Source organism: Choristoneura fumiferana, chromosome 26 (assembly GCF_025370935.1).
Source record: "Choristoneura fumiferana chromosome 26, NRCan_CFum_1, whole genome shotgun sequence".
NCBI classification, from domain to species: domain Eukaryota; kingdom Metazoa; phylum Arthropoda; class Insecta; order Lepidoptera; family Tortricidae; genus Choristoneura; species Choristoneura fumiferana.
In genome coordinates, this window is record NC_133497.1 from 1,059,891 (window position 1) to 1,086,788 (window position 26,898).

The 26,898-nt window shown below is 40.3% G+C and overlaps 1 protein-coding gene across 1 annotated transcript in view; it reads right to left on the minus strand.

Annotated features, from left to right (window-relative positions):
• The window catches only part of LOC141443089 (insulin-degrading enzyme-like), a 32,708-nt gene extending 6,779 nt beyond the window's left edge, over positions 1-25,929 (minus strand). Inside the window, exons 1-18 of the mRNA XM_074108300.1 lie at positions 25,891-25,929; positions 25,365-25,486; positions 24,069-24,238; positions 21,243-21,365; positions 20,325-20,527; positions 19,704-19,789; positions 19,162-19,276; positions 18,519-18,656; positions 16,469-16,590; positions 15,560-15,644; positions 13,792-13,920; positions 12,738-12,820; positions 9,074-9,218; positions 8,604-8,759; positions 6,845-6,920; positions 4,793-4,919; positions 1,983-2,053; positions 541-698 (exon numbers count right to left, since the gene is read on the minus strand). Coding sequence (XP_073964401.1) covers positions 541-698; positions 1,983-2,053; positions 4,793-4,919; positions 6,845-6,920; positions 8,604-8,759; positions 9,074-9,218; positions 12,738-12,820; positions 13,792-13,920; positions 15,560-15,644; positions 16,469-16,590; positions 18,519-18,656; positions 19,162-19,276; positions 19,704-19,789; positions 20,325-20,527; positions 21,243-21,365; positions 24,069-24,238; positions 25,365-25,486; positions 25,891-25,929 — 2,148 coding nt within the window. The remainder of the gene's footprint in view (positions 1-540; positions 699-1,982; positions 2,054-4,792; positions 4,920-6,844; positions 6,921-8,603; positions 8,760-9,073; positions 9,219-12,737; positions 12,821-13,791; positions 13,921-15,559; positions 15,645-16,468; positions 16,591-18,518; positions 18,657-19,161; positions 19,277-19,703; positions 19,790-20,324; positions 20,528-21,242; positions 21,366-24,068; positions 24,239-25,364; positions 25,487-25,890) is intronic.
• Between the last annotated feature and the right edge of the window lie 969 nt (positions 25,930-26,898).

Here is a 26,898-nt window from a genome sequence, read left to right on the forward strand (position 1 = left end):
CGCGTTTAGACGAAAGTATATAATAAAGAGTTGTTGATACCGCCCAAAACTTTGAATTGTATGATGGCATCTTTAGGAAAAAGAGGGTATTATGTTTTTTCTAGTAGTCGCAACAGCTCTCTATAGATAACCGAAGTTTACATGTTATTAATTTGACGTAAACTAATTAAGTCCATAAAGGTGCAGTATTTATTTGATATAAAACGTCACGATAAATACGATGATTGATGGACGGTCGCCAGTGTTCGGAAATCGTCGTGAACAGCCAATTGTCTTTTTCGGAAGCGAAGACCGACGTGCAATCTTTATCGCAGGGTACTGCATCCTGTAACGTTTGGGTCTTACTCGGCTTTAGAATTGTAACGAGCATTTTAGTTAGTATTCTAGCAAAAGTTCTCATACATAACGCTTCTGTTTATTTTATGAGCTTCTACTTGTAATATAACATTCATTAGAACGCTCGCTTAGCGTGTCTAAATTCGTGGGGCCTGGGAATGAGTTAAAGAGTACATATTTCTTTTTGTAGTAAATAGAACTTACCTTAGTCCTCAGTACATTGAAGCAAGGTTCGGACAGTGTTTGGGCGAGTAGCTCTAACGCCACGTTCGGGCGAGTAGCTCGCACGCCGCAAGCGTAGTACAAGGAGGCGCAAGAAGACTTGTGCACAGAGTTCTCGGTTTGGCGCAGATAGTGGGCGCCTGTAGATGAGTGTAGCTTTAGTTTTGTATAACGGCGACCTTAATTCATATCGTAGGGGACACTGCAATACCGCGCAATTAGCATTTTCCATAAGGTATAATTTTCACTAAGATTGGTTTTTGGAGCCTTTTTGAATTTTATTTCAACTCCAAATTTGTTACTTTTACGGTCATCCCGTGAAATCCAACGAAAATACGAACTGAAACATGGATGCACAGAATAAAACCAGAATAAGAGACCAGCGCTGGGAATCGAACCCAGGTCCGGGTGAGCGGTTTGTTCCGAAGGAATGTTGACGTCTCTCGATGAGAGCTAAAACATAGATGTCGATAGTGTCGCTGCTTAAGTGACTAAGAAAAGGCAGGCTGAAATGTGTAGTGCATGGGAGAAATTTGTGTCTAGACTCCTGTCGAGTAGTGGTCTAGGGGTACGGCACGCAGCACGGAATGCTGAGGACCTGCGTTCGATTCCTAGCGTTGGTCTCTTTTTCTGTTTTTTTGTGCATCCATGTTTCAGTTTTATTTTCGTTGGATAATTTTCACTGTCAGAACAGTACAATGTCAGTACTGTTAGTGTAGTGAAAATTATACTCACACACACACACACACATCACGCCTATATTCCCAAATGGGGTAGGCACGAAAAGTTACCCGACGATATGGTTTTCCATACTTCCATACTTTCCAACCATAATCGATAATATGAAAAAGTTCAAAGTTAATTTGTTTCTCTGATTTTGTATTTTATTTAATAAGTACCTAGTCGTAGAAAAAGTATTGTACCTATGCAACGTTGTATAATAAGTCAAAAAAAATTCGTGGCGTCTTATTACGATGTTCACTACGCTCACATCGTAACTCACGCCATTCGCCTTTATTGACCCCTGTCATACAACTGTTGCATAAATACTATTTTCACACCTCTCCTTCAAAAAAGTAACTTTTCCTCCCTGACGAGAGGGAGCAAGTGCAACTTTTCTGTTCAAGGCTTTTCTAAGTTTTCTTTAATGTCATTTTCCATAATAATGTAAAGCCACGAAAATTTCTATGGTGGTTGTTTCTCTAATATTGAATTTATGTTTTCAAGTTCTTAATGCTCGTTCTGACGTTGTATAAGTCACTCTAGCAAAAATTATCGTCATCTTGGTTTTCAACACTTAATTACCGTTTACGCTCAAAATCTCTTGTAGAACATCGCTACATTCTGGATTCAATGTACGCCCTCGCCGTAAATACACCTTTCTCCCTTGTGCACAAAATACTATTTTATATCGTGGCAAATACCTTTTTCAATTTCGACTTCTCTGTACAAGAGTAGCTGCTGGGCCAAGAGTGGTGTTGCGTCTTTTGGTAATCTAGAAAAAGAAAAAACCTTTACATTAGTTTTTCGAAATTCGTGCGCGAAATTATATCCAACATTTACCATGAGACCAGCGATGAAATTAATGGTGTGCGAAATTCCCAATCCGCACTGAGCCCGCGTGGGAACTGCGGCCACAGCCCTCACAATCAGAGGCCTTTGCTTTGCAAAGAAAACCCTCACTCACTTGTTCGGGTCAATCAACTATTTAGTTTTGTTATTATGTCTCGTGACCCAGGAGACATCAGTGATACGCTTTGCAAAGAAAACCCTCACTCACTTGTTCGGGTCAATCAACTATTTAGTTTTGTTATTCTGTCTCGTGACCCAGGAGACATCAGTGATGCACTTTGTTAGAAAAATGTTTGTAATGTATACTACTAGCATGTTAGGCTACATGCTTTATGTAGTGGTATTGTGTGTTTAAAGGCATTGGAGACAGAGATCTCTATATTGTTGTCTCTTTCTCACTAAAGTGAAATGCCTATAAGCACACAACCACTGCATATGCAATTCCACGCTCTCTGTAATTTATCTATAGCATGGTAAACGGTTGTGTTGCTCTGAAGATGAGCTCTGGTTGAGGTGGGAACGCATCTGTGTAGTGTGGTGCTGGTGATAGATGAATTTGTGTGTTCTTAGTGTGGAGGTGGAGGAACTAAATGAACACACATTTCTTGCATAAACGTGGCTAGGTCAATCAAATTTTTAGTGTAGCTTGTTGACATAGTAACGTCTCCCGAGTTACTTTTTAAAAGTATCATTTAATGGGGCACAAATCGACTAAAAGTCAGGAGTTGTGACAGTTTTAAGGCAATTCCTTCATGGCTCTTCTCCCAAGCATGCTAATACTGCAAATATTTTTCTAACAAAGTGTATTTGCAGGTGGTAGGACCTTGTGCAAGGTCCTCCCGGATTGCTACCACCATCTTGCTCGCTAATCCTGCTGTGAAGCAGCAGTGCTTGCACTGTTGTGTTTCGGAGTGGAGAGTAAGACAGCCGGTGAAATTACTGGCACTTGAGGTATCCCATCTTAGGCTTCTAGGTTGGCAACGCTGCATACCCCTGGTGTTGCAGATGTTTATGGGCGGTGGTGATCTCTAACCATCAGGAGACCCACTTGCTCGTATGCCATCCAGTTGAATAAAACAAAAATATCACAGATGTCTCCTGAGTGACGGGGCAGAATAACAACACTAAAAAGTTAATTGGCCCAGCTATCATAAGGTCGCGGGTGGGCAAAGTAATTGTTTCAGTTCATTGATATGAACATCCGCTTATAAATAAATATCATGGGACACTTGACACCAATGAGGGCTATCGCGTATGAATTCGCCGCTAGAGGCGCTAGTGTAGCGTGAGGTCTCCGAAATGTCAAATCTCATAGTTTTTGGGTGAGCTACGCGGGTTTATTTATAATTAGAATAATTTTGTGAATATTTTGCAATATCTGAAATTAATTATGGCAAATATGCGTTCCGGGGCAATGAATGTCTGTGTTTTGAGACAGTTTTGTCTTTCTTTTTTCCGAGCAAAATGGGGACTATGCAACACTGTGGCATGCTCGATATTTTTATGGTACGGTTTTAAGGTGTATTAAACATGATTTTAATCTAAACTTTGTTTTCACGCCCGTAATAACAGACTTTGAAAGCCATACTTAAAAACCTCACGCAACAGTGCGCCATCTAGTGAGACAAAAAACGATAGCCCTCATTGACTTAATCCCAAACTAAGCAAAGCTTGTATCATGGACACTAGGCAGATAAACATACTTATATAGATAAATACATACTTATTATTCATACAAATATCTGCCCCGGCCGGGAATCGAACCCGGGACCTCAAGCTTCGTAGTCAGGTTCTCTAACCACTTAGCCATCCGGCCGTCAAAGTAACGCCTGATCCAATAAATTAGCCCTACGTGACTCGAGCGGGAGGATGGACTGTATCCCTTTCCGGCCGGCTCGAAACAATCTTGCAACTATCCTGAGCGCGCGTGAATCATCTTTTCGCGAACCACAATTAATTGTCATTTAAAAAAAACCGGCCAAGACCGTGTCGGACACGCCCAAGATAGGGCTCCGTAGCCATTACGAAAAAAATCAAGTAATATTATGTGCGTTATAACACAATTAAAACACTTACTACAGTCTTAAAATCTATTACCTGAAAAAGAGCGTATCTTCACGGCACTTACGTCCTTTTGTTGAGAAGCGCAGTTTTTCGGCAATAACTCAAAAACGGTATATCCGATCATGTTGAAACCAAATTTCATTGAAAGTATTTATTAAGCGTTACCTTTCCATATTTTTTTTGCTACTTTGGGAGCGATTATTTCCGGAAATCTTCACTTAATCAAAAAAGTTTTTGAGAAACCTTACTATCTTTTCAAAAGAGCTGTCGAACTATGTGCCACACGTTGATGCGAGTTAAAAAATATTTTTTCAATTTCTGTTACGTGTATGGAGTGTCCCCCCTATAAATATTTATTTTTGTAATTTAACTACAAAACTAAATAGCGGCTTTGAGAAGACATCTGTACTCCAAATTTCATTGATATACATCTTGTAGTTTTCGAGTAAATGCCTGTGACATACGGACAGACAGACAGACGGACTTGACAAAACTATAAGGGTTCCGTTTTTGCCATTTTGGCTTGGGAACCCTAAAAAATCTGAAAAACAGTTTCTCGGCTGTAATGGGGCATGATAATATGATGACCCCCACTCACTTGTTCTCCACAGTGTCTGCTATCTTCAGGGCCCGCTCCCTTGTCAGGTTCCCGAACATGAGGCCCTCGACGTGGACTTTCCTGATGAAGCGGCTAGCGAACTCGTTCAACATCTCTGGCGTTATCGCTGCACGGACATACACACGTTACAAAAATATCCGTCAGGGTCTACGGATTTCGGAACGTTCTGTCCGTTTCCCAAAACATCCGTTTCCGTCACTAACTTTTCCTAAACAATCCGTTCCTCAAAATGTGCATCTCCCAAAAGATACGTTTGACTTTATATCCGTTTCTCAATACACCCGTTGTTAAGACGTAGGTACCTATGTGTATTTGTGAAACCTCTTTACAATACGGAAAATAAGAAACGGAGTTAATGGCATATGGACACTACGAGAAACGGGTTTTATGGTATACGGACGCTATGAGAAACGGGTCTTTTGGAAATACGGGCATAATGAGAAACAGATCTTTTAGCATACGGATACTACGAGAAACGGGGTCTTTGGTATACGGACGCTATGAGAAACGGGTCTTTTGGAAATACGGGCATAATGAGAAACAGATCTTTTAGCATACGGATACTACGAGAAACGGGGTCTTTTGGTATACGGACGCTATGAGAAACGGGTTTTATGGTATACGGACGCTATGAGAAACGGGTCTTTTGGGAATACGGGCATAATGAGAAACATATTTTTTGGCATACGGACGCTATGAGAAACGGTTCTTTTGGCATACGGTCGATTTAGGAAACTGTTATTACGGGTGTTTTGGGAAAAGGATGGAACGGTCCGAAACCGGTCTACGCTAGCTGACGTTTGCACGGAGCGGGTGGCCGCCTGTTGAACAACAGTACGAGCAGCGCTAACTGCGCGCGTCGCGTGCATGGGATTGTACCTGCGCCCGCCCGCAGGCTGCGACAAGCAGTGCACCCGCAACAGCTAGCGTAACAGAGATGTGCGAGGGTATGTTGCGAGGAATGTCTTTGTCTTAGACCAATAGAAACGCACCATTTACTTATATTTCGCACAGCTCCAGTGGAAACAGCTCAGAGGAGCGAGGATAGGTAAATTAAGCAACGCATCTTCGCAAGTCTCTGGTGGTAACGCAGCTTAAATCGCAGAGGGGTTAAATGGTCCCTTATCAAGGGTCCTTTGTTTGCAAAAAAAGTAGTAAATTATTTACTAAGTACATGGTCACTCTGCAATTAAAAGTGTGGGAGTTTTACTTGTATGATTTTGAAATGATCCATTATCAATTACTGAGGATGTAGATGGTCCTGCTCAAGTCTCCTGAATCACCCTGTGTACTATACAAGACGGGTCAATCAACTTTTTCTTGTACCTCGTTGCCATGGTTACGTCCCCTGGACAACTCTTTAAAAGCATGAGTTTCTATGTTTTCTGTGGTTAAAATTCTTCGAGCGTACATTTTTGATGCAGTCACAAGCTCATTATTTTATGGACTATCTCCTAAGCACATTAATAGCATATATTATAACAGTATTTTTAAGAAACTCTTTCACTGTTGTCTCTTGGACAACGAGACAGAACAACAATCAAGAAAAAGTTGACTTTTTTCATCGAACAGCTGGCAAACGAGCAGGCGGGTCGCCTGATGGTAAGTATCACCGCCGCCCATGGACACCTACAGCATTACTCAAGACTATTTAGAGCAGAAGTTCCCAAAATATTTAAAAATCAGTTATTTTGTAGCGCCTCCCCATTATTATTTTTTTCACCTTAAAATCTTAATAACATATTAGTCTGGCCTAATGAAGGCACAAAGGTGAAGATTTTTCCTGCGCACCTTACCGCCCCCCTCTAGGCCTCCAGCGCCCACAAGGGGGCGTGTTGTCATTATAATCGTTCTATATCACCCGTAGGACATCCACTGTTGGACAGAGGCCTCGCCCATAGACCTCCAGTTGCTTCGGTTATATTAGAAGCGACCTGCATCCAGTGTGCGGCTTTAACCAGGTCATCCGTCCATCTCGTTGGTGGACGTCCTACGCTGCGTTGTCATATTGTCGATGTGCTGTTGACTTACTTTCGGCAGCGTCCAAGAGTTGGCACCTCGTCCATACCAAGTCGGATAGGCATAGGGCTTGTTGATACACGGCGTGCTAAAATATAAAAATAAATCAGAAAGCATAGGGTTGTAGAGGGGGACAGATCTGGTGAATAAGAGAGAGAGAGGGAGAGGGAGAGAGAGAGGGAGAGGGAGAGGGAGAGCGAGAGCGAGAGGGGGAGGGAGAGAGGGAGAGAGGGCGAGAGAGAGAGAGAGAGAGAGAGAGAGAGAGAGAGAGAGAGAGGAGAGAGAGAGAGAGAGAGAGAGAGAGAGAGAGAGAGAGAGGGAGGGGGGGAGAGAGAGGGAGAGAGAGGGAGAGAGAGAGAGGGAGGGAGAGAGAGAGAATCATTTATTTACACAAGTTTAATACAGACAAAAAATACAATAGATAGAAAGAATAAAAAAATAACATCGAATAGTATAAAGTATGTACTATTCCATCGTATTTTCTCGGAAAAATTCGTATTTATTGAATCACTAGTTTCGGCTTCGCGCACGTAAATCATTAGATCCAGCAACTGAATTGAAATTTTGGGATTTAAAAAAAAATTCAGCCTTGGTTGGTTTGACGTTACATTAAAAACAATCACGTCAAATTTCATGATTCTAAGCGAGCGGTTGTTGTTTCGAGATTTTATCCCAGATAGTTTTATTCGAGATGCCCAGCTATCTACATACCAAATTTCATCCAAATCCGTCCAGCCCAGCGTAAAGGAGTAACAAACATACTCACTCACTCACAAACTTTCAAATTTATAATACTAGTAGCTTTACCATCATGGTGACTACCGTCTTACATCTGGCAGCTGGTTGTGTTGCTCTGAGGTCGAGTTCGAAACAAGTCGGTGTTGTGTGGTGATGGTGATAGACCCTGGCCAACGAAAGCTGTCCACGAGAAACCGCGGCAAATAAAAAAAAATAAGGCTGACAACACTTGCTGTACACTGATTAAACAATGTTGATACTTTGATATTTATTAAAAAAATTAATGATATTAAATTATACTCGAGACTTCAAAGCTGCATCAACATTCATTATAGTAATGTGTGAAAGTTGATGATGCACTTTGTAGGTAGTCCCTTGGTAAATTTTATGACCTTTGGTAAATTTTTGGACCAGATTGGCATTGAATACATCTTCAAATATCAAAATTATCTAACCCGGGCTAGAATGACAATATGTCAATTTTGACAGTCTCCAAATCCAGATCATTTATTCAGTAAATAGGCCGCAATGGGCACTTTTACACGTCATTTTTTAAACTACCAGCGCTTTCGGAAAGACCATCATTGCCAAGAAGAATGCGCCGCAAGAAACTTGGCAGAAAGTCATTTTTTCAACATAAAATAATTACAAATAAAATACTTAAAAACTACAGTATACAATGATATAAGAAAAATACAAAAAAATAATAATAATAATACAGGGATGTATGGGGTCCCTTAGTTACAAAACTAAACACTAACTATTATCTACGTTCAGTGGAAGTGTAGACTGCTTCCACTGTCATAAATTAAAAAAACTAATAATAATAATTCTGAAATCTACATTTCAGGTCAAGTAACCATTAAGCTTTTGGATTCCGAAGGCAAGCTCACGTCTGCCGCCCCCAAAGTTAGCTCACACGATCTCATGTCATGATACCCGATTAAAGTTTCGTAAAAAATGCGTGGACAACTTTCGCTGGCCAGAGTCTAGTTGGGTTAGCTTTTTTGTTGTATTACTTCTGTTGTAGTACCTGATACGGCTGTTCAGCGTCGAAATTCTTGATCCCACGGATATGGTTCTCCTTCATAATCGCGAACCGCTGCGGATCCACCTTGAAGTTCACAATGTGCTCTATGATCTTCTCCAGTAGTACATGCTGCTTGTCATCGTAGCCGTCTATCGTGATCTGTTGGATTTTATTAATTTTAAAATTGTAAAAACGAATAAGTTTTTCGGGTGCTACTAGTTGGGGGGAGGGGTCGTGGAATTGGAAGCATGCTCGGCACTGATAATCAAGACCTACTACCCTCCCTACCCTCACCCCTCCCTGTCTACCCTCACAACCCCCCTCCCCTCCTACCCTCTGTTACTATGAGGGTAGGCAGCGCTAGTGTTACTATGAGGGTAGCCAGCGCTAGCTGTAACCCTTACTGCTGGTAGCTGCGTGTCCTGTAGGTACCTGAGGCCCTATCAGCTGTCCCGCTCTAACACTGTACTCACGCTGATCCCGTACTTGGCGTTCCCGATGCTCCACCGGAGGCCAGCCAGCTCGGCCGCGTAAGCGAACTGTTGCAGACTGTCCCGGAACAGCAGCACCCACACTGATGTCAGGTTGCAGTTTATAGGGTCCAGGTAGGCCAGTGGACTAAGGGATACAAAATATAATAAATAAATAAATATCATGGGACAATTGACACCAATTGATCTAGTCCCAAACGAAGCGAAACTTCTACCATGGGTACTAGGCAACGAATAAACATCTTCTATATTAATAACTTCGTACCGGTCTACGGTAGACTCGAATGAAATGCACATCAAATTGAAGAGCGTAAAAAAATAGTCAATCCGAGTCGACAACTTGTAGGCGGAAAATTCGGATTATCGAGTATTTTCAATATAAACTTGAATAAATTACTAAGTATATAATGGCGTTGCGAAGCAAACATGTCAAAGTCATTACATCAAAGTGGCGTTAGTGTCACGTCAACACGTGTCACAGGTTTGCATTTCGTTCTCCATTGTGACCTCTTAAGGGCCCCACACACGGTCTATTTTCATCAGATCGATCGTACCGACGAATCGTACCGTATATGGGGCCCTTTAGGTCTAATTTCTTCACATCTTCTGATTGACATCATAGTTATTTGGGCAAATAAGATTTAGGAGAAATATCTACTGGTGAAATACCGACACGTAGGTTAGCCGTTAAAGTGTTTGTGATAATAATTAAGGTTGGGAATATACGTCAGATTTTTCGATAAGTACGACAGTCAAAAAAAATTTTTCAAACATGTTATTATGAGTCTACATTTTACCCGAGCGAAGTCGGGTTTTCATCTAGTACTTACATAAAGGTAAACCAAAAATATATATGTGTAAGAAACTAGTTCCAATGAAATTCCGCAACATGGCTAATCCATACTAATATTATAAATGCGAAAGTAACTCTGTCTGTCTGTCTGTCTGTCTGTCTGTCTGTTACGCTTTCACGCAAAAACCGCTGAACCGATTTGGATGAAATTTGGTACAGAGATAGAATAGACCATGGGAAAGAACATAGGCTATCTTTTATCGCGAAAAAAGGCTTTAAGGGGTTGAAATAGGGGGTGAAAGTTTATATGGTGGAAGTTCGTCGCTGTCGGAAATAAAACCATGAAACTTGGATTTAGGCACTTAATCCATACTTCCATACTATATATACTATATAATATTATAAATGCGAAAGTAACTCTGTCTGTCTGTCTGTCTGTCTGTTACGCTTTCACGCAAAACCGCTGAACCGATTTGGATGAAATTTGGTACAGAGATAGAATAGACCATGGGAAAGAACATAGGCTATCTTTTATCGCGAAAAAAAGGCTTTAAGGGGGTTGAAATAGGGGGTGAAAGTTTATATGGTGGAAGTTCGTCGCTGTCGGAAATAAAACCATGAAACTTGGATTTAGGCACTTAATAGGAAATAAGTCGGTATGTGTTTTAGCTTTTTTGAAAATTCGACCTGTGAGGGGATGAAATAGGGGATGAAAGCTCATATGGAAGGTCGTCATTATCGAAGATAAATCGATGTTTCTTTATGAAACTTGGTATTTGGGCACGTGTTAAGAGATAATAAATGTTCGAGCGTTTCTTAAAATTCTTCCTGTTTGGGGGTGAAATAGGGGACGAAAGTTTATATATGTAAGATCGTCATTTTCGAAGATAAATCGATGGTTCTTTATGAAACTTGGCATTTGGGCACGTGATAAGAGATTTTCGCGCATTTTTTAAATTCTTCCTGTGTGGGGGTGAAATAGGGGGTGAAAGTTTATATGAAGGTCGACATTGTAGAAGATAAATCGATGGTTCTTTATGAAACTTGGCATTTGGGCACTTTGAAAAATAAATAGATATTTGTTCAAGGGTTTTTGAAAATTTTACCTGCGAGGGGATGAAATAGGATGAAAATTTATATGGAACGTCGTCATTATCACAGATAAATCGATGAATCTTTGTGTTTAGGTATTCGATAAGAACAAAAAAACCGGTTAAAATCGACTCGAACTCGCGCATCAAGGGTTCCGTGCATTATTTTGCTATAAAGGGAATAAAATTTGCTATAAGAGCTGCCTTTATACAAAATTTCAAGTTTCTAGGACAGCCGGAAGTACCCTATAACTTTTTTTTGAGTTTTAGGGTTTTAATTTCAACTCGATAAATACTCCGCACGTTTACGGGATAAAGGGTCTTGACAGACAGACGGACGGACGGACAGCAAAGTCATCCTATAAGAGTTCCATTTTTTTTCTTTTGAGGTACGGAACCCTAAAAAAATATTTGTTCCGGCTCTTTTCAAATTTCGACATTTTTCATACCTACCTACTTGAAAATATGGGGATGAAAGTTCGTAAGGAATTCCAAACAAATTTACTATAAGTATATTTATCGGAAATATGTGTAGCAATGCTTAGTAAGAATGCCGTCTTAATTATAATCCTACCCTCCTAACTTACAATACAGGACGTAAGATGTCAAGAGCTCACTATAAAGAATTAGTCCTTTTTTTGTGTTGGCAGGGTAGAATTCTTATGTTTTACCAAAGAATGGAAGAACAAAAAAAATAGTTTAGATATAAAGCAATGTATTAAATAGGTTATTTTCAGTAAACCGTAGAAGTTTCTATGTGCTATTATTGGCAGAATAGGTACCCTAAATAAATTAAATACTTTCCAAAGTTACTATTCCACGCGGACGAAGTCGCGGGCAAAAGCTAGTAGTCATATATTTCTGGTCAGGCTTTAAATAAATACATAATAAACATCCAAGACTCTTAGAACAAACATTCTTATTATTCATACAAATATCTGCCCCGACCGGGAATCGAACCCGAGGCCTTAAGCTTCATAGTCAGGTTCTTAAGAATGGTCAGTTTGACAGTTAATCTCGATCTAGGAATGCGTTATATATTCCGAAAAACTGAGAGATGCAATAGACTGTTTGACAGGCCACACCACAACTCTGGGATTCTAGTGAAAAATAAAACATTAAATTTATAAAACCAAAAAACCCGACTGGCTAAACTAAAAGGAAGAAAATAAGCCTAGTGGTCTAGAACTCTGTTAAGTAGCTAATTTAAAGTTCAACAGTCGGGACCCACCGTTACCAGGACCGGGATCGGGACCAGTCGTTATGTGAAAACGGTAGATTAAAAGTATTATAACCCATATATATTTAGAATGGGCGAATTATTAGCTTTCATTTGATACCCATAAATTATATATTGCAACAACAATACAAAATATTTTTTTTTCATTCCTCCGCATTTTTTTTTTCGCAGACTCCGTATTAAAATATTATATAGCCTATGTCACTCCGACAGTTATGACGAATCCAACGATACCTCATGTGTTAAAATCCGTCTAGCCGTTTAGGCTGCAGCGAGGACCAAAGAAATGGACGTACATATCCACATACATACATACATACGCTCGAAAAACATAACCCTCCTTCGGGCAGTTGGGTAAAAAGGGGTTAAGTCTGCAGAAATTACACAGAAATTTTCTATTTTATGGGTATAGGGGTTTAAGTCGAAATCAGCTGTTCAACTTTTGCCCCGAGAATTAACCCCTTTTTCACTAGGGCCCCAGAACGTTGGTGAAACATACACTGACCCATTGCATATTTTTACCTGACTAAGTCGAAGGTAAGAAACGCTTTGGGCAGTTTAAACTCGTTGTCCTGCTTGAACCATAACCTCATCAGAGGAGTGTCCTGTTGACAGAAAAAAAAACAATAATGTACAAATAAAAAATATTTGGATGTGCCAGCTGAATTGACAGTTACTCATTTGAAAATACAAACTGAAATATAGATGCACAGAAGAACCAGAAAAATAAGACCAGCACTGGGAATCGAACCCAGGTCCTCGGTATTCCATACCGCGTGCTATACCGCTACACCACTGCTGGTCAACGGTACAGACACGAATAAAAATTAAAAAAAAAAAAATAAAGTAAAAATAAAAAGTAATAAGTAAAAATTTGGAATTGAAATAAAAAATACAAAAAGATTCCAAAAAACCAATCTTAGTTACTCATTTGTTTTTGTATTTTTTTAAATCGCCAAAGGAAAAGAAACCGTTTGGCTGAGAGAGTAAACTTTTTAAACTGATTTGTATCATCATACAAGTTTGCATTGGTTGACACATGAATTTTTACACTTAATTATTGTAAAAATCGATCGGGTATGCCTTCTAAGTCAACGAAAAGGAAGTTTCAGGTGGTAAATTGTACAGTTTCCGCAAGCAAAGTTGCCAAGATGAGATGGTTTCCAAAGACAAAATTTCCGTAAAGAAACTTGCCATGGTGTGATAGTTTAAGAAGTTTCCACAAGAAGTTGCCAAAGTGTGGTAGTTTGAGAAACTAAAGTGTGGTAGTTTGGGAAACTAAAGTGTGGTAGTTTGGGAAACTAAAGTGTGGTAGTTTGGGAAACTAAAGTGTGGTAGTTTGGGAAACTAAAGTGTGGTAGTTTGGGAAACTAAAGTGTGGTAGTTTGAGAAACTAAAGTGTGGTAGTTCCGTAAGCAAAGTTGTCGTTGTTAGGCAAAGTTGCCGTGAGCTTGCAAAGTTACCCGCCATAGACAATTTCACCATACATGTGTATATAAATTATTACTGTAATTAGTTAGTCGGTAAAATTACTAAGTTAGTGCAGGCAAAGTTACCATGACATGCCATAATTTACCTTGACAATGGCGGGCGCCACGGCCTCACACGTCGGGTCGAGGCCTTTCTCCAACTCCAATCGCGCCGGTATGAACTCGTTCAGCGGCGGCAGATGGAGAGCTGGAATTGGTTCTACGCTCTTCCATTGCTGTATGAAAAATTAATCACCGTACAAAATATAAGTTTCTGTTAAAAAATTCATTTTAGTACAAGCTTTTTTGCTGACTGTACTTTTTGTTGACTGTAATTGCATTGTCATCTAAACTGCATATCTGTACCAAATTTCAAGTCGGTACTATTAACCATCGAGGAGTTCCCTCCTGCAGAGACGACCTGGCAGGACCACCGAGATGTCACTACCAGATTATTGTATTGTCACCAAATTTACATAAGTAAGCCAAATTCAATGTCAATCGGACCGCTGGAAGTGGGTCAAATTTAGCTTCCAAGATTTGGCCCAAACAAATAAATAAAACAGGGCAAGCTAAAGAAAAGCTTGCAATAACACAAGTAGGTAACACTTCTTAGTAAAAAGCTTACGTAGGTGTGACGTCACACCAAACTTTAACCAGCCATATGTTCATATTTTTTTCTGTAATTGACAAAAGAAACCATGCGTATTCAATATATATTTTTCATCACACTTGCTCGTAAACAGTGTCGTAACATGCAGGCTACCTTGGTTGCAACCCCCCCAAATAAAACCCTCGACCTTAATGTGCTTGTCATGAAACCCGAGGTCGGTAAATGTGTCAGTGCGCGTACTAATTTTCATGTCATGAAGCCCAAGGACGGTCAATGAGTTATTGCGCGTACTGCTGCTGCTGCGCGCGCTGCTGCAGGACCACATGGACCACATGCACACGCACGTTGCGGCGCATGCTGCGGGAGGGGGAGGGGGAGGGCGGCGCTGCCAAGAGCACAGCCTAAGGTATCGCCAATATTTGGAACAATTATATTTTTCTTTGAGAAATATAAAATTTTACTCGCAAATGTGATGAAAAACATTGTATGTCGCACGGGCGGTACTAGAATTACGAACATCGACTCATTAAAGCCCTCAATCTTCGACTTCGGCCTTCTAATAGACTCTCGTTCGTAATTCCTTATTTACCGCCCTTAAGACACAATGTACTATTTTAATCTACTTAACTAATGGACTAATTATATATTAGTACCTGGGCGACCAAGCTCCGCTCGGACTAAAGCTCGGTAAACAGCATTTTCCCAGAGATAAGACCAAGCTAGATCGATTTTCATCCCCGAAAACCCCGACATACCAAATTCCATCGAAATCGTTGGAGCCGTTTCCGAGATCCCCGAAATATATATACAAGAATTGCTCGTTTAAAAGTATCATAGATAGATAGATTAGTTTAGGGCACTAGCACATTAGCCTATTATGATAGTAAAAAAGTTATACGCAGGACCAATAATGACAAAAGTATTCCTTTCGCCACCGACCTACGCGACAACACTTCCATCCTCACCATTTAGATGGTTGGCGGTCCTCTACTGTGCGTTTTTCCAGAAATTTTCTGCCTCGCACAGCAAAACTCTGGAATGAGCTATCGCCCGCGGTATTCCCGGACCGCTATGACCTTCAAGTTTTCAAGAAAAGAGCGTACTCCTACCTTAAAGGCCGGCAACGCACTTGTGACTCTTCTGGTGTTGCAGGTGTCCATGGGCGACGGTAATCGCTTACCATCAGGCGATCCGCCTGCTCGTTTTCCCCCTACATAAAAAAAAAAAAAAAAAAAATACAGTTTTAGTACAATTTGTCATACCTTTATCGTGGCCGGGTCGATGTCCTCTTGTAGATACTTGGTGCCGTACCAAGGCTCTACTTGTGTGCATTTGTCTCCGAAACATCTGTAACAGGCAAACAAATATCAACAAACTATGAACAAATTTGCTCACCCGCGTCCTTACGACAGCTAAGAGTACGTCTATGCAAAAAGTTTATACAGCTCCTGCACGCTGTAAGAGCACACACAACACGTACCCAACTAACACCACCAAACTACGCCGAAGCGTTTCGAACTCAACCAGAAATCATCCTCAAACTCCTCTGCTAGTAGCTGCTTGCCGCATCATTATTCCGAGTGGGGCTCAATTTTCACTATTCTATGGCCATTTTTAATTTTGCTTTTAATGTTTCTTCCTGTGTAAATCTCTCTCTAAGATCCCCATCTAAAATCCCTCTTTTCATATACCTTTTCAAAAGTCTCTCTCTAAAATTCCTCTTTTTATAAATATTTATAATCTTTTTCTAAAGTCTCTCTCTAAAATCCCCGTTTTTATAATCCTTTTCTAAAGTCTCTCTCTAAAATCCCTCTCTTAAATTCCTCTTTTTATAATCTTTTTCTAAAGTCTCTCTCTAAAATCCCTTTCTAAAATCTCTCTTTAAAATTCCCGTTTTTATAATCCTTTTTCTAAAGCCTCTCTCTAAAATCCCTCTCTTAAATTCCTCTTTTTATAATCTTTTTCTAAAGTCTCTCTCTAAAATCCCTTTCTAAAATCTTTCTCTCTAAAATCTCTCTTTTTATAATCCTTTTCTAAAATCTCCCTCTAAAATCCCGCTTTTATAATCCTTATCTAAAGTCTCCCTCTAAAATACCGCTTTTTATAATCCTTTTCCAAAGTCTCTCTCTAAAATCTCTCTCCAAAATCTCTACCTTAATCTGTGTACTAACTTGGCAACAATCCCGACCCTCACGTTCTCCGGTGTTAGCAGATCCAACAATTCGTCGATCAGCTCAGGCCGCCACTCCGTTAGCAAGTAGTACGCGCTTAGCACGTCTTCCATAGGAAATTCCTAAACACAATACAATAATAATAATATCAAGGCACAATGGGGGAGGATTCATACTATCGCGTATGAATTTGTCGCTAGAGGCGCTAGTGTAGCGAGAGGTCTCTGAAATGTCAAATGTCACTGTTTTTGGGTGAGCTACGCCAGTTTATTTATAATTAGAATAGTTTAGTGAATATTATGCAACACCTGAAATTAAATATGGCAAATATGCGTTACGGGGCAATGAATGTCTGTATTTTGGGACAGTTTTGTCTTTCGGAAACCTTTGTCCTCCCTTTTTTTCGAACAAAGCGGGACTACGCAACACTGTGGCATGCTTTACATTTTTATGGTACGGTTTTAAGATATTAAATATGATTTAAATGTAAATTTTGTTTTCATGCCCGTAATAACAAACTAACCACTATACTTCAGGCAGGACATTTGTCTACAGTGGCGCCAACTGGTGAGCGCGAAAACGGTAGCCCTCATTGACACCAATGAGGGTTTTCCGACAGGTGGAATATCGCTAGATGGCGTTAGTATCGCGAGGTTCGTTTGACGTTTCAGTCTTGCTTGCGACTGGCTAATTTATAGTACATTGTGTCTTAAGGGCGGTAAGTAAGGAATTACGAACGAGAGTCTATTAGAAGCCCGAAGTCGAAGACTGAGGGCTTTAATGAGTCGATGTTCGTAATTCTAGTACCGCCCGTGCGACATACAATGTTTTTCATCACACTTGCTCGTAAACAGTGTCGTAACATGCAGGCTACCTTGGTTGCAACCCCCCAAATAAAACCCTCGACCTTAATGTGCTTGTCATGAAACCCGTGGTCGGTAAATGAGTCATTGCGCGCACAAATTTTCTTTTCATGAAGCCCGCGGTCGGTAAATGAGTCCGTGCCCGTACTGCTGCTGCTGCAGGAGCACACGCACGTTGCGGGAGGGGGAGGGGGAGGGGAGGGGAGGGGGGGGGGAGGGCGGCGCTGCCAAGAGCACAGCCTAAGGTATCGCCAATATTTGGAACAATTATATTTTTTCTTTTACAAATATAAAATTTTACTCGCAAATGTGATGAAAAACATTGTATGTCGCACGGGCGGTACTAGAATTACGAACATCGACTCATTAAAGCCCTCAGTCTTCGACTTCGGGCTTCTAATAGACTCTCGTTCATAATTCCTTATTTACCGCCCTTAAGACACAATGTACTATAACCAATCACGAGCGCGAAGCAAATGTCAAACGGAACTCACGATACTAACGCCATCTAGCGATATTTCACCTGCCGGATAACCCTCATAGACCTAGTCCCAAACTAAGCAATGCTTGTACTATGAGTACTGCGTAATGGATCGCCATACACACTTAGATACATTTAAAACGTCACTAAAAAAATGTTGAAGGAAACGACAATGACATACAAACAAATGGCTGATCGCATTTTCATACAAAAGTAGTTTCGTTCTAATTTACAAACAACACACTGAAACAAAATAAAACTTTGCGACTATAATGGGGGCACTCCATAGGTAGGTACACGTAACAGAAATTGAAAAAAAAAATTAACTCGCATCAACGTGTGGCACACAGTTCGACAGCTCTTTCGTGGTAGTAAGGTTTCTCAAAAACTATTTTGATTAAGTGAAGATTTCCGGAAATAATCGCTACCAAAGTAGCAAAATTTGTGTCCCCCCCTCTATCTTGTAAACCGTTTGTCCAAAAAATATGGAAAGGAAACGCTTAATAAATACTTTCAACGAAATTTAGTTTCAACATGATCGGATATACCGTTTTTGAGTTATTGCCGAAAAACTGCGCTTCTCAACAAAAGGACGTAAGTGCCGTGAAGATACGCTCTCTTACTGGTAATAGATTTTAAGACTGTAGTAAGTGTTTTAATTGTGTAATATGACTTGATTTTTTTCGTAATGGGCGGTTTTTGTTACCTGCACCAAGCTGACGTGCGAAGTGACCAGGCTCCTGGGCTCCTGCGCGTCTTTGAACCTGAACTCCATCGCCATGAGGTCGCGCTGCTCCTCCCACACCCAGCGCTGGGGCTTGGTCGCCCGGAGCATCGCTATATACTGGAAACAAATCAAAAGTGAACATTTAAAAAAAAAGGCCTAACCGAACCAACTTAGAACATAAAACATCGTCATGTATGTTGTGAAGAAGGGCTACGGATTAATAATTAAACGTTTTTCAATAAAAAGACTGGTCAAGATTGTTTACCCTTTTTTTAACGCTAAAAAAACTAAGTATAGATGTAGGAGTAAGAAACACACATAGACATACAGACACATACTCAGAAAATTTCGCAATTTTAAAATTACGGCGATTATGCGAGCCTTTCAACCGTCTTATTTTTCTAGACACTTTTCTGTAAAAATGGATGAATATTCTGATACAGTTTTATAGTTATCTGGTAGGAACAGAGGAACTCTAACAAATAATCGTAAAAACGATATCAAAATCTACAGCCATTCGTAAAAAACGTGACCAGATGAATAAGGCGGTTGGAAGACTCGAATGAACACCTATTATTATAGTAGGATATCAGTCAAGTGAAATATTAAAAAGCCTCGGTACCTGGAAGACAAGGACGACGATATCGTCGATGTGCTCGACGCCATTTTCGGTCAGATCCACCTGCACGCCGAAGAAGCCGAAACCTCGCGCGCCGATGCGTGTGCCACCCACAAGGCTGCAGCGTTTAAAAAAATATATTTGAAAAACTGACCAAGAGCGATTTCATTTTAACATCTGTTTCACCATTAATTGTATGTAACAGATATCTGAGATGCCGTCTCTGTTTGTTTTGTTCAAATAGACGGAGACGGCATCACATTTATCCGTCAAATAAAATTTATCAATGAGTGGTGAACCCTAAAAGAGAGAGAGAGAGAGAGAGGAGAGAGAGAGAGAGTCAATTATAACACAGAATTATTACAAGTCTTTACAATATCAATTGAGAATAATAAGATAAGAATATGTTTAAAAAAATATACCTCGTCGAGTTTCTTGCCGGATTCTTCTCAACAGAGGTTTTTCCGAACCGGTGGTAGTTTTTTTTGACATTCATAAATGCTTGTTATAGCCTAAATTTAAAGATATTTTGACTTTGAACTAACCTGTTACACCATCCCCTGGCCTTCAGCTCGGACAGCAGGCTGCCGGGACCCTCGTGGCCCAGCAGGTGCGACAGGTAGTGGCCTGGCTACGGGCAAAGCACACAGTAACTACATCATCAGTTAAATCACGTTGACGACCGGATACCCAAGTGGTTAGCGAACCTGACTACGAAGCTTGAGGTCCCGGATTCAATTCCCGGCCGGGGCAGATATTTGTATGAATAATACGAATAATTGCTCTCGGGTCTTGGATGTTTAATATGTATTTAAGTACATACTTAATCATTTTTCAGAAAAAAAAAACAGATTTAACATCATTAATACAAATATAAAATAATAACGGACCTAAGTGTGACCCCTGAGGAACACCGCAAGTTTTTGGGACGAAACTCAATGTATGGCCCGTAACAGTCACTGCCTGAGTTCTATCCCTTAAGTAGGAAGTGATCTATCGCATTAATCTCAATATGTACGGAAATACTCTATTTGCTTTAATAATAACGAATAAAATATTTTGTCAAAAGCCTTAGAGTAATCCGTTAAATACCACACATCTGAAAGTTCTATATATTAGTCACTTGAACTGAATTAATCTGTCAGTTTATTATCTTAGTTACTCACCCCGCTTTTATAGTGTTTCCTAGTATCAGGTATTGGGAAGTCAATAGAGAGCGACCTCAAGTCTTTGACCGGTAGGCAGTAGGCGCGCTTGCGGCGTAGAGATGGCGGAAAGGGATGCTCCTGCCAAGATGGCGCCACCACGGAGGTGTCCTCCACTGCTGAGAAGAGGGGCACCACCATAGCTTCTAGCTCGTCTAGGGATTCTGAAAAAAAGGTCATCTACATCAACATATCAGCCGTACGACGCTTTTTAGGGTTCCGTACCCAAAGGGTAAAAACGGAACCCTATTACTAAGACTCCGCTGTCCATCCGTCTGTCCGTCTGTCACCAGGCTGTATCTCATGAACCGTGGTAGCTAGACAGTTGAAATTTTCACAGATTATGTATTTCTGTTGCCGTTATAACAACAAATACTAAAAACAGAATAAAATAAATATTTGAGGGGGGCTCCCATACAATAAACGTGGATTTTTTTGCTCGAAATTAATAACAGCAATAGGTAGACGCTTGAAATATTCATAGATATTAAGTCGTATATTCACTTTAAAGATAAATAATTAACTTAAAATAAAATAAATATTTAAGGGGGGCTCCCATACAACAAACTTGTTTTTTTCCGTTTTTTTTGCTGATGTCTTAATGTTGTATTGATAGATGTTGTATAGGTAAGCAAAGTAATCGTTTTAGTTCATCAAATATACAATATAATACAATACAATTACTCTTTATTGTACACCAGAAATAGTAAGCGATACAGAGAACAGGTACACAGAGAAAATTACAAGGTAAGCAATAGGCGGCCTTATCGCTTAAGAGCGATACACATAGGGTTGCCGGCCAAAAAGCTTAAGAACCGTTGCTTTATATTAGGTCACTCGCGTGTGTGTCTGTCTGTCTGTTCATTATCTAATTATTACCTTTCCCAGTAACGACGAGAGCCATGATATTGGCGGAGTACCATTTGTCGTGGAATTTCAAGAGCTCCTTGCGCACGTCGATGCCTTTCTCCTTCGGGATAGTTTCCAAGGTCTCTCGATTACCTGTGTGACAAACATTTTTTTTTTTTTTTATTCGACTGGATGGCAAACGAGCAAGTGGGTCTCCTGATGGTAAGAGATCACCACCGCCCATAAACATCTGCAACACCAGGGGTATTGCAGATGCGTTGCCAACCTAGAGGCCTAAGATGGGATACCTCAAGTGCCAGTAATTTCACCGGCTGTCTTACTCTCCACGCCGAAACACAACAGTGCAAGCACTGCTGCTTCACGGCAGGATTAGCGAGCAAGATGGTGGTAGCAATCCGGGCGGACCTTGCACAAGGTCCTACCACCTGCAAAAACATTTTTTTACCATCATCATCATCATCATTATCATAGTCATCATCATCAGCCAGAAGACGTCCACTGCTGAAAAAAAAAACAAAAACCCGACTGCCTTAAAAACTAAAAGGAAGAAAATAAATCTTGTGGTCTAGAACAAATCTTGTGGTCTTGTGGTCAGGTTCAACAGTCGGGACACATTGCCAAGATTTTTTGAGCTGGTAACGATTTGAATGGGTCCCGACTGTTGAACCTTAAATGAGCTTCTTGACAGAGTTCTAGACCACAAGATTTATTTTCTTCCTTTTAGTTTTTAAGGCAGTCGGGTTTTTTGATTTTTTAAATTTAATGTTTTTTATTTTATACTTTTTTGATATTTATGTGAAAGTAGTAGATTAAAAGTATTATAACCCATTATATTTAGAATGGGCTCGTTATTAGCCTTCATTTGATTCCCATATCTCCCATATCTCGACATCGTGAGAGTAGCGGGAAACCGGTGGATGCAAGTGGCGAGTTGTCGTTCATTGTGGCGTTCTAAGGGGGAGGCCTTTGTCCAGCAGTGGACGTCTTCGGGCTGATGATGATGATGATGATTCCCATATTGTTACAATGCAAAATATATTTTTTTATTCCTTCGCCATATTTTTTTTCGCAGACGCCATATTGAAATATTATATACCCAATGTCACTCCGACAGTTATGACCAATCAAATGATACCTCGAATGTTACAATCCGTCCAACCGTTTAGGCTGCAGCGAAGACCAAAGAAATGGACATACATACCCACATACATACATACATACTTACATACACACATACATACATACGCTCGAAAAACATAACCCTCCTTCGGGCAGTCGGGTAAAAAGTGTAGTATCTCCTTTGTAGTGTTTTGATACTTAAAATACCAATGAAACACCGAGTACACGTAAACTGTTTAATCCTTTATTCAGACTGACATCTACGGGTAGTTTGTAATTTCAGAACTACCTCGTATTTGCATATACAATACCCTTAGAGCCACAATGAATGACAACGCTTCGTCTTCCGGTTCGTGGTCGCCACTCGAGGACATTTCTCCCCCAACGGTTATCTGTTCTTCGAGCGATGTGGCCCGCCCATTGCCAGCGTATATTTATATTTTTTGGTCAGTGTGCGCAGGAATTACATGATCTTATTCGTCCATCTCCATTTTACCAACGGACTTCCAGGCAGGAGGAGCGTCTTCACCCTTATGATTATTTCTCAAAAAGTTGACCATTTTCAGTGGTCCACTTATTAAAAAAAAACCTGACGCACACAAAAATAAGTAAAATTGTGTTTAAATATACACAAAACCTTGTGGTAAAGGTTATAAGAAGTCAGATAATCTTTGTTGTTGGATCCAATAGAAAGTTTCGATGTTGTTACAAAATACGGTATTTGACAACTCCTGATTTTGCCACATCTTAATATTATTATGAAAATATAGATATACAGACAGTGTTTAGCGAAGAGAAAATTTAAATCGGTTGAAAATTGGATTTAAAGTGATTTTTTGAAAAATCTATATACCCGTGCCTTTTTCAAACGCTTTTCTCTATGCAGCAAGTATGGCGGTACTAGCGTGTGACGTCACATGCCAGTATGTCTTTCTCTGTCTAATCTTGAATTTCAAATCTTTATAACTTTGTTATTTGGAAAGGTAGCTTAAAAATTGTTTTTCTATTCGATAACAGGCATTGTGTAGTTTTAATTTATAAGACATATACAAAATAGTCAAATACCGTATTACGATTTTTTCCTCACAAGATTTCGCGACGTTATCCTGACGTCAAGAAATTTTGGATGTTTTATGCAGTTTATGTTTTATGATCTCGTCTTTAGTGTTAATAATTTCTTGACAAAACTGATTTCTTGTTAATTCCATGACGGGACAACTTTTTGAGAAATAGATACTCTATATATTTGTGTTCCAATGGTTCGCACGAAGCAGTTTGCTTCATCTTTCATAATGCTACTTTCGAACTGCTAAGGAATGGAATTCGCTCCCGTCTTCTGTATTTCCGGATAAATACAATCTAGGGCTCTTCAAGGCTAGAGTGAATAGGCTGTTACTGAACCAGTGAGATACACCTTTGGCCTCATCTGCACTTACATCAAGTGAGATAGGTCAGTTTTGTGTAAAAAAAAGTTTGAGGGCTTACGGCATAGATGTCGCTAGCGTCGCTGCTTAAGTGACTAAGTAAGAAACACAAGCTGAGATATGAGGTGCATAGGGAAAATTCGGTCGGTACCGTTGACCATCAGTGGTGTAGCGGTATAGCACGCGGTACGGATTACCGAGGACCTGGGTTCGATTCCCAGTGATGGTCTTATTTTTCTGTTTTTTCTGTGCATCTATATTTCAGTTTGTATTTAAAAAAAAAATGTCTTACCAGTCCCAAACTTGTGGTAAGGATGGTCCGGAGACGCCGTGCTCTTGTTAAGCTGGTCCAGCCGCCAAGTGTCCGAGCTGGTGTTCTTTTCATGTTCCGAGTTGACGGCGCTCAACTCCCGTCCGGTTGCTGTCTCCGTGAAGAGAGGGGCGATGAAGAATTGGGCGAAACTGTTCAATATCAGTGGCATGTGGTGAATATTTAATATATAAAATTAGTTTTTGGTAAAAATTTAATTTTTAATACAAGATTTTTTTGCTGATTGTCCTTTTTGAGAAGTGACTGTACTTGCATTGGCACCCAAACTACATTTGCGTACCAAATTTCAAGGCGATGCTATAAATCATTGAAGAGTTCCGTCCTGCGGAGACGATCCTGGCTAGACTACCAGGATGACACTACTAGATTATTGTATTGTCACGCGATTTACATAAGTATTCCAAATATCAAGTCAATCTGACTACTGGAAGTCGGTCAAATTTAACTTGCAAGATTTGATTACAGACAGATAGAACAACGGGACGGGGAGATAATAAAATAAGTTTTTGGCAAAAATTTCATTTTTAATACCAGCTTTTTTTGCCGACTGTACTTTTAGTCGACTTTACTTGCATTGTCACCCAAACTAGAGACGTCCGCGCAGCGTTGACGCTGGCACGACGATAACGCTCGAAAGACGCTAGTATGGGGGGGGGGGCTCTTAGATTTGATATATGGGCCAATCAACTATTTTACCGACACTTTGGGCGTCTCCTGCGTTACCAAAATTGTCTCTGGCGTTACCGAAAAATCGTACTTCCAACAAGATATTTCACGTTTTAATAGGGTTGAACTTACGTAGGATGGCACGTATTCATGTACACCATCTATTAAATTACAGAAAAAACATGTTTACTTACAAAAATCTGCAATTGTTTGAAAAATGTCGCGGACAGATTAGTGTCGGTAAAAAAGTTGATTGACCCACATAACTGAGATTTTTTTTATCAAATAGCTGCAAAACGAACATACGGGTCACCTGATGGTAAGCTATCACTGCCGCCCATGGACACCTACAGCATTATAAGGATGGCTAGAGGGGGAGGGGAGTTGGGTCTCCGGATCTCCCATTCACCGTACGATACTAATATTTCACGCCGAATTCTGTGGGAGTGCGGTACTAACCCGGTCGAGCCGGCCCATTCGTACTGCAGCCAGCAAGAGGTTATAGTAAGGCTCTACCGGTACCACATGTATATACTTTTGTTAGGCAACAGTGTTTTCCTCTCTCTCTCTCTCTTTCTCTCTCATACTCACATGTCGAGCGACTTCCCCAGATAGTCTGGCAGCACGTCGAAGTAGTAGGTCGTGTGGTCGGACGACGTCGATGCGTTGGACGAGCCCCCGTGCTCCGATAAGAACTTGTTGTATTCATTTTCCTGACAAAAAAAAACAAAGAAGCTATACGAGATACAGTTGTAGACAACTATAAATGCAGTGCAATCTGCCAGGCTGTGGAATCGGCTACCGACCTCCGTCAGGCAATCTCCCACCGTGGGATATTTCAGGGAAGGCTTGAGAAGAATGTGGCTTACACCTTCTCCTTAAATATTTGAGAACATTCCTTTGTTTAATATGCTTATATATTATATGTATTATGGTCATATATATAGTAGTTTATTTATTTATATTGTAGTTTATGTATTATATTGTTTAAAGCACTGTATAGTAGCTTCCACTATTTTAACTCTTAAACGCACCCTAACGTGTTGCTGCTCTCATCCACTCAAAGGTTGACTGGTAGAGATCTCTTAAAGGGATAAGTCCGCCTTTGTACAGGTACTGGCAGAATACCAGCGCTACGGCTTGTTTGCCGCGGCATTATGCTGAGTCAGCGCCTTATCTTCATTACATAACACGGCTCCCTGTATTACGATATGGTTTCTCTATATCTGTTTTGTATCTTTTTGTTCTCTGTATGATTGTTAACATGTTTTTTCACACCTCTCCTTCAGAAAAGTAACTTTTCCTCCCTGACGAGAGGCAGCAAAGTGCAACTTTTCTGTTCAAGGCTTTTCTAAGTGTTTTATTGCAAATGCCATTTTTTGAAGTTGATAATTGGAAAGCCATGCCATTTTCTATGCTGGTTGTTCTTTAATAATATATAGAATTGTTTTTTTTCAAGTTTCTTAATGCTCGTTGTGAAAAGTTGTATGAGCGACTCGGGAGCAAAATTATTTTTATCTTGGGCGTTAACACTTGAATCCCTCATTACGCTCAGGATTCTATTGTAGAATCCTTCGCTACATTCTGGATTCAATGTACGCCCTCGCCGTAAATACACCATTTTGCTCCCTTGTGACACAAATAACTATTTCATACTTCTACCCGGATGGAGTCGCGGGCAACAGCTAGTAACATATAAATTTCCTAATAAAAAAAAGTTGCGTAAAGGCGTGTTTACTTTTTGTACTACAGTGTGTATGTTTTTGTATTTAGTTTTAAAAACAGCAGCTTTGTATGCAGGTGGTAGGACCTTGTGCAAGGTCCGCACGGATTGCTACCACCATCTTGCTCGCTAATCCTGCCGTGAAGCAGCAGTGCTTGCACTGTTGTGTTTCGGCGTGGAGAGTAAGACAGCCGGTGAAATTACTGGCAATACCCCTGGTGTTGCAGATATTTAAGGGCCGTGGTGATCTCTTACCATCAGGAGACCCACTTGCTCGTTTTCCATCCAGTCGTATAAAAAAAGGGGTTTTTTCTATTCTATGGGTTTTAAATCAAATCTGCGGAGTATAAAGGCTCATTTTCATTGGTCCTCGCCTGCTGCTATTCGATTTACGAAAATGCT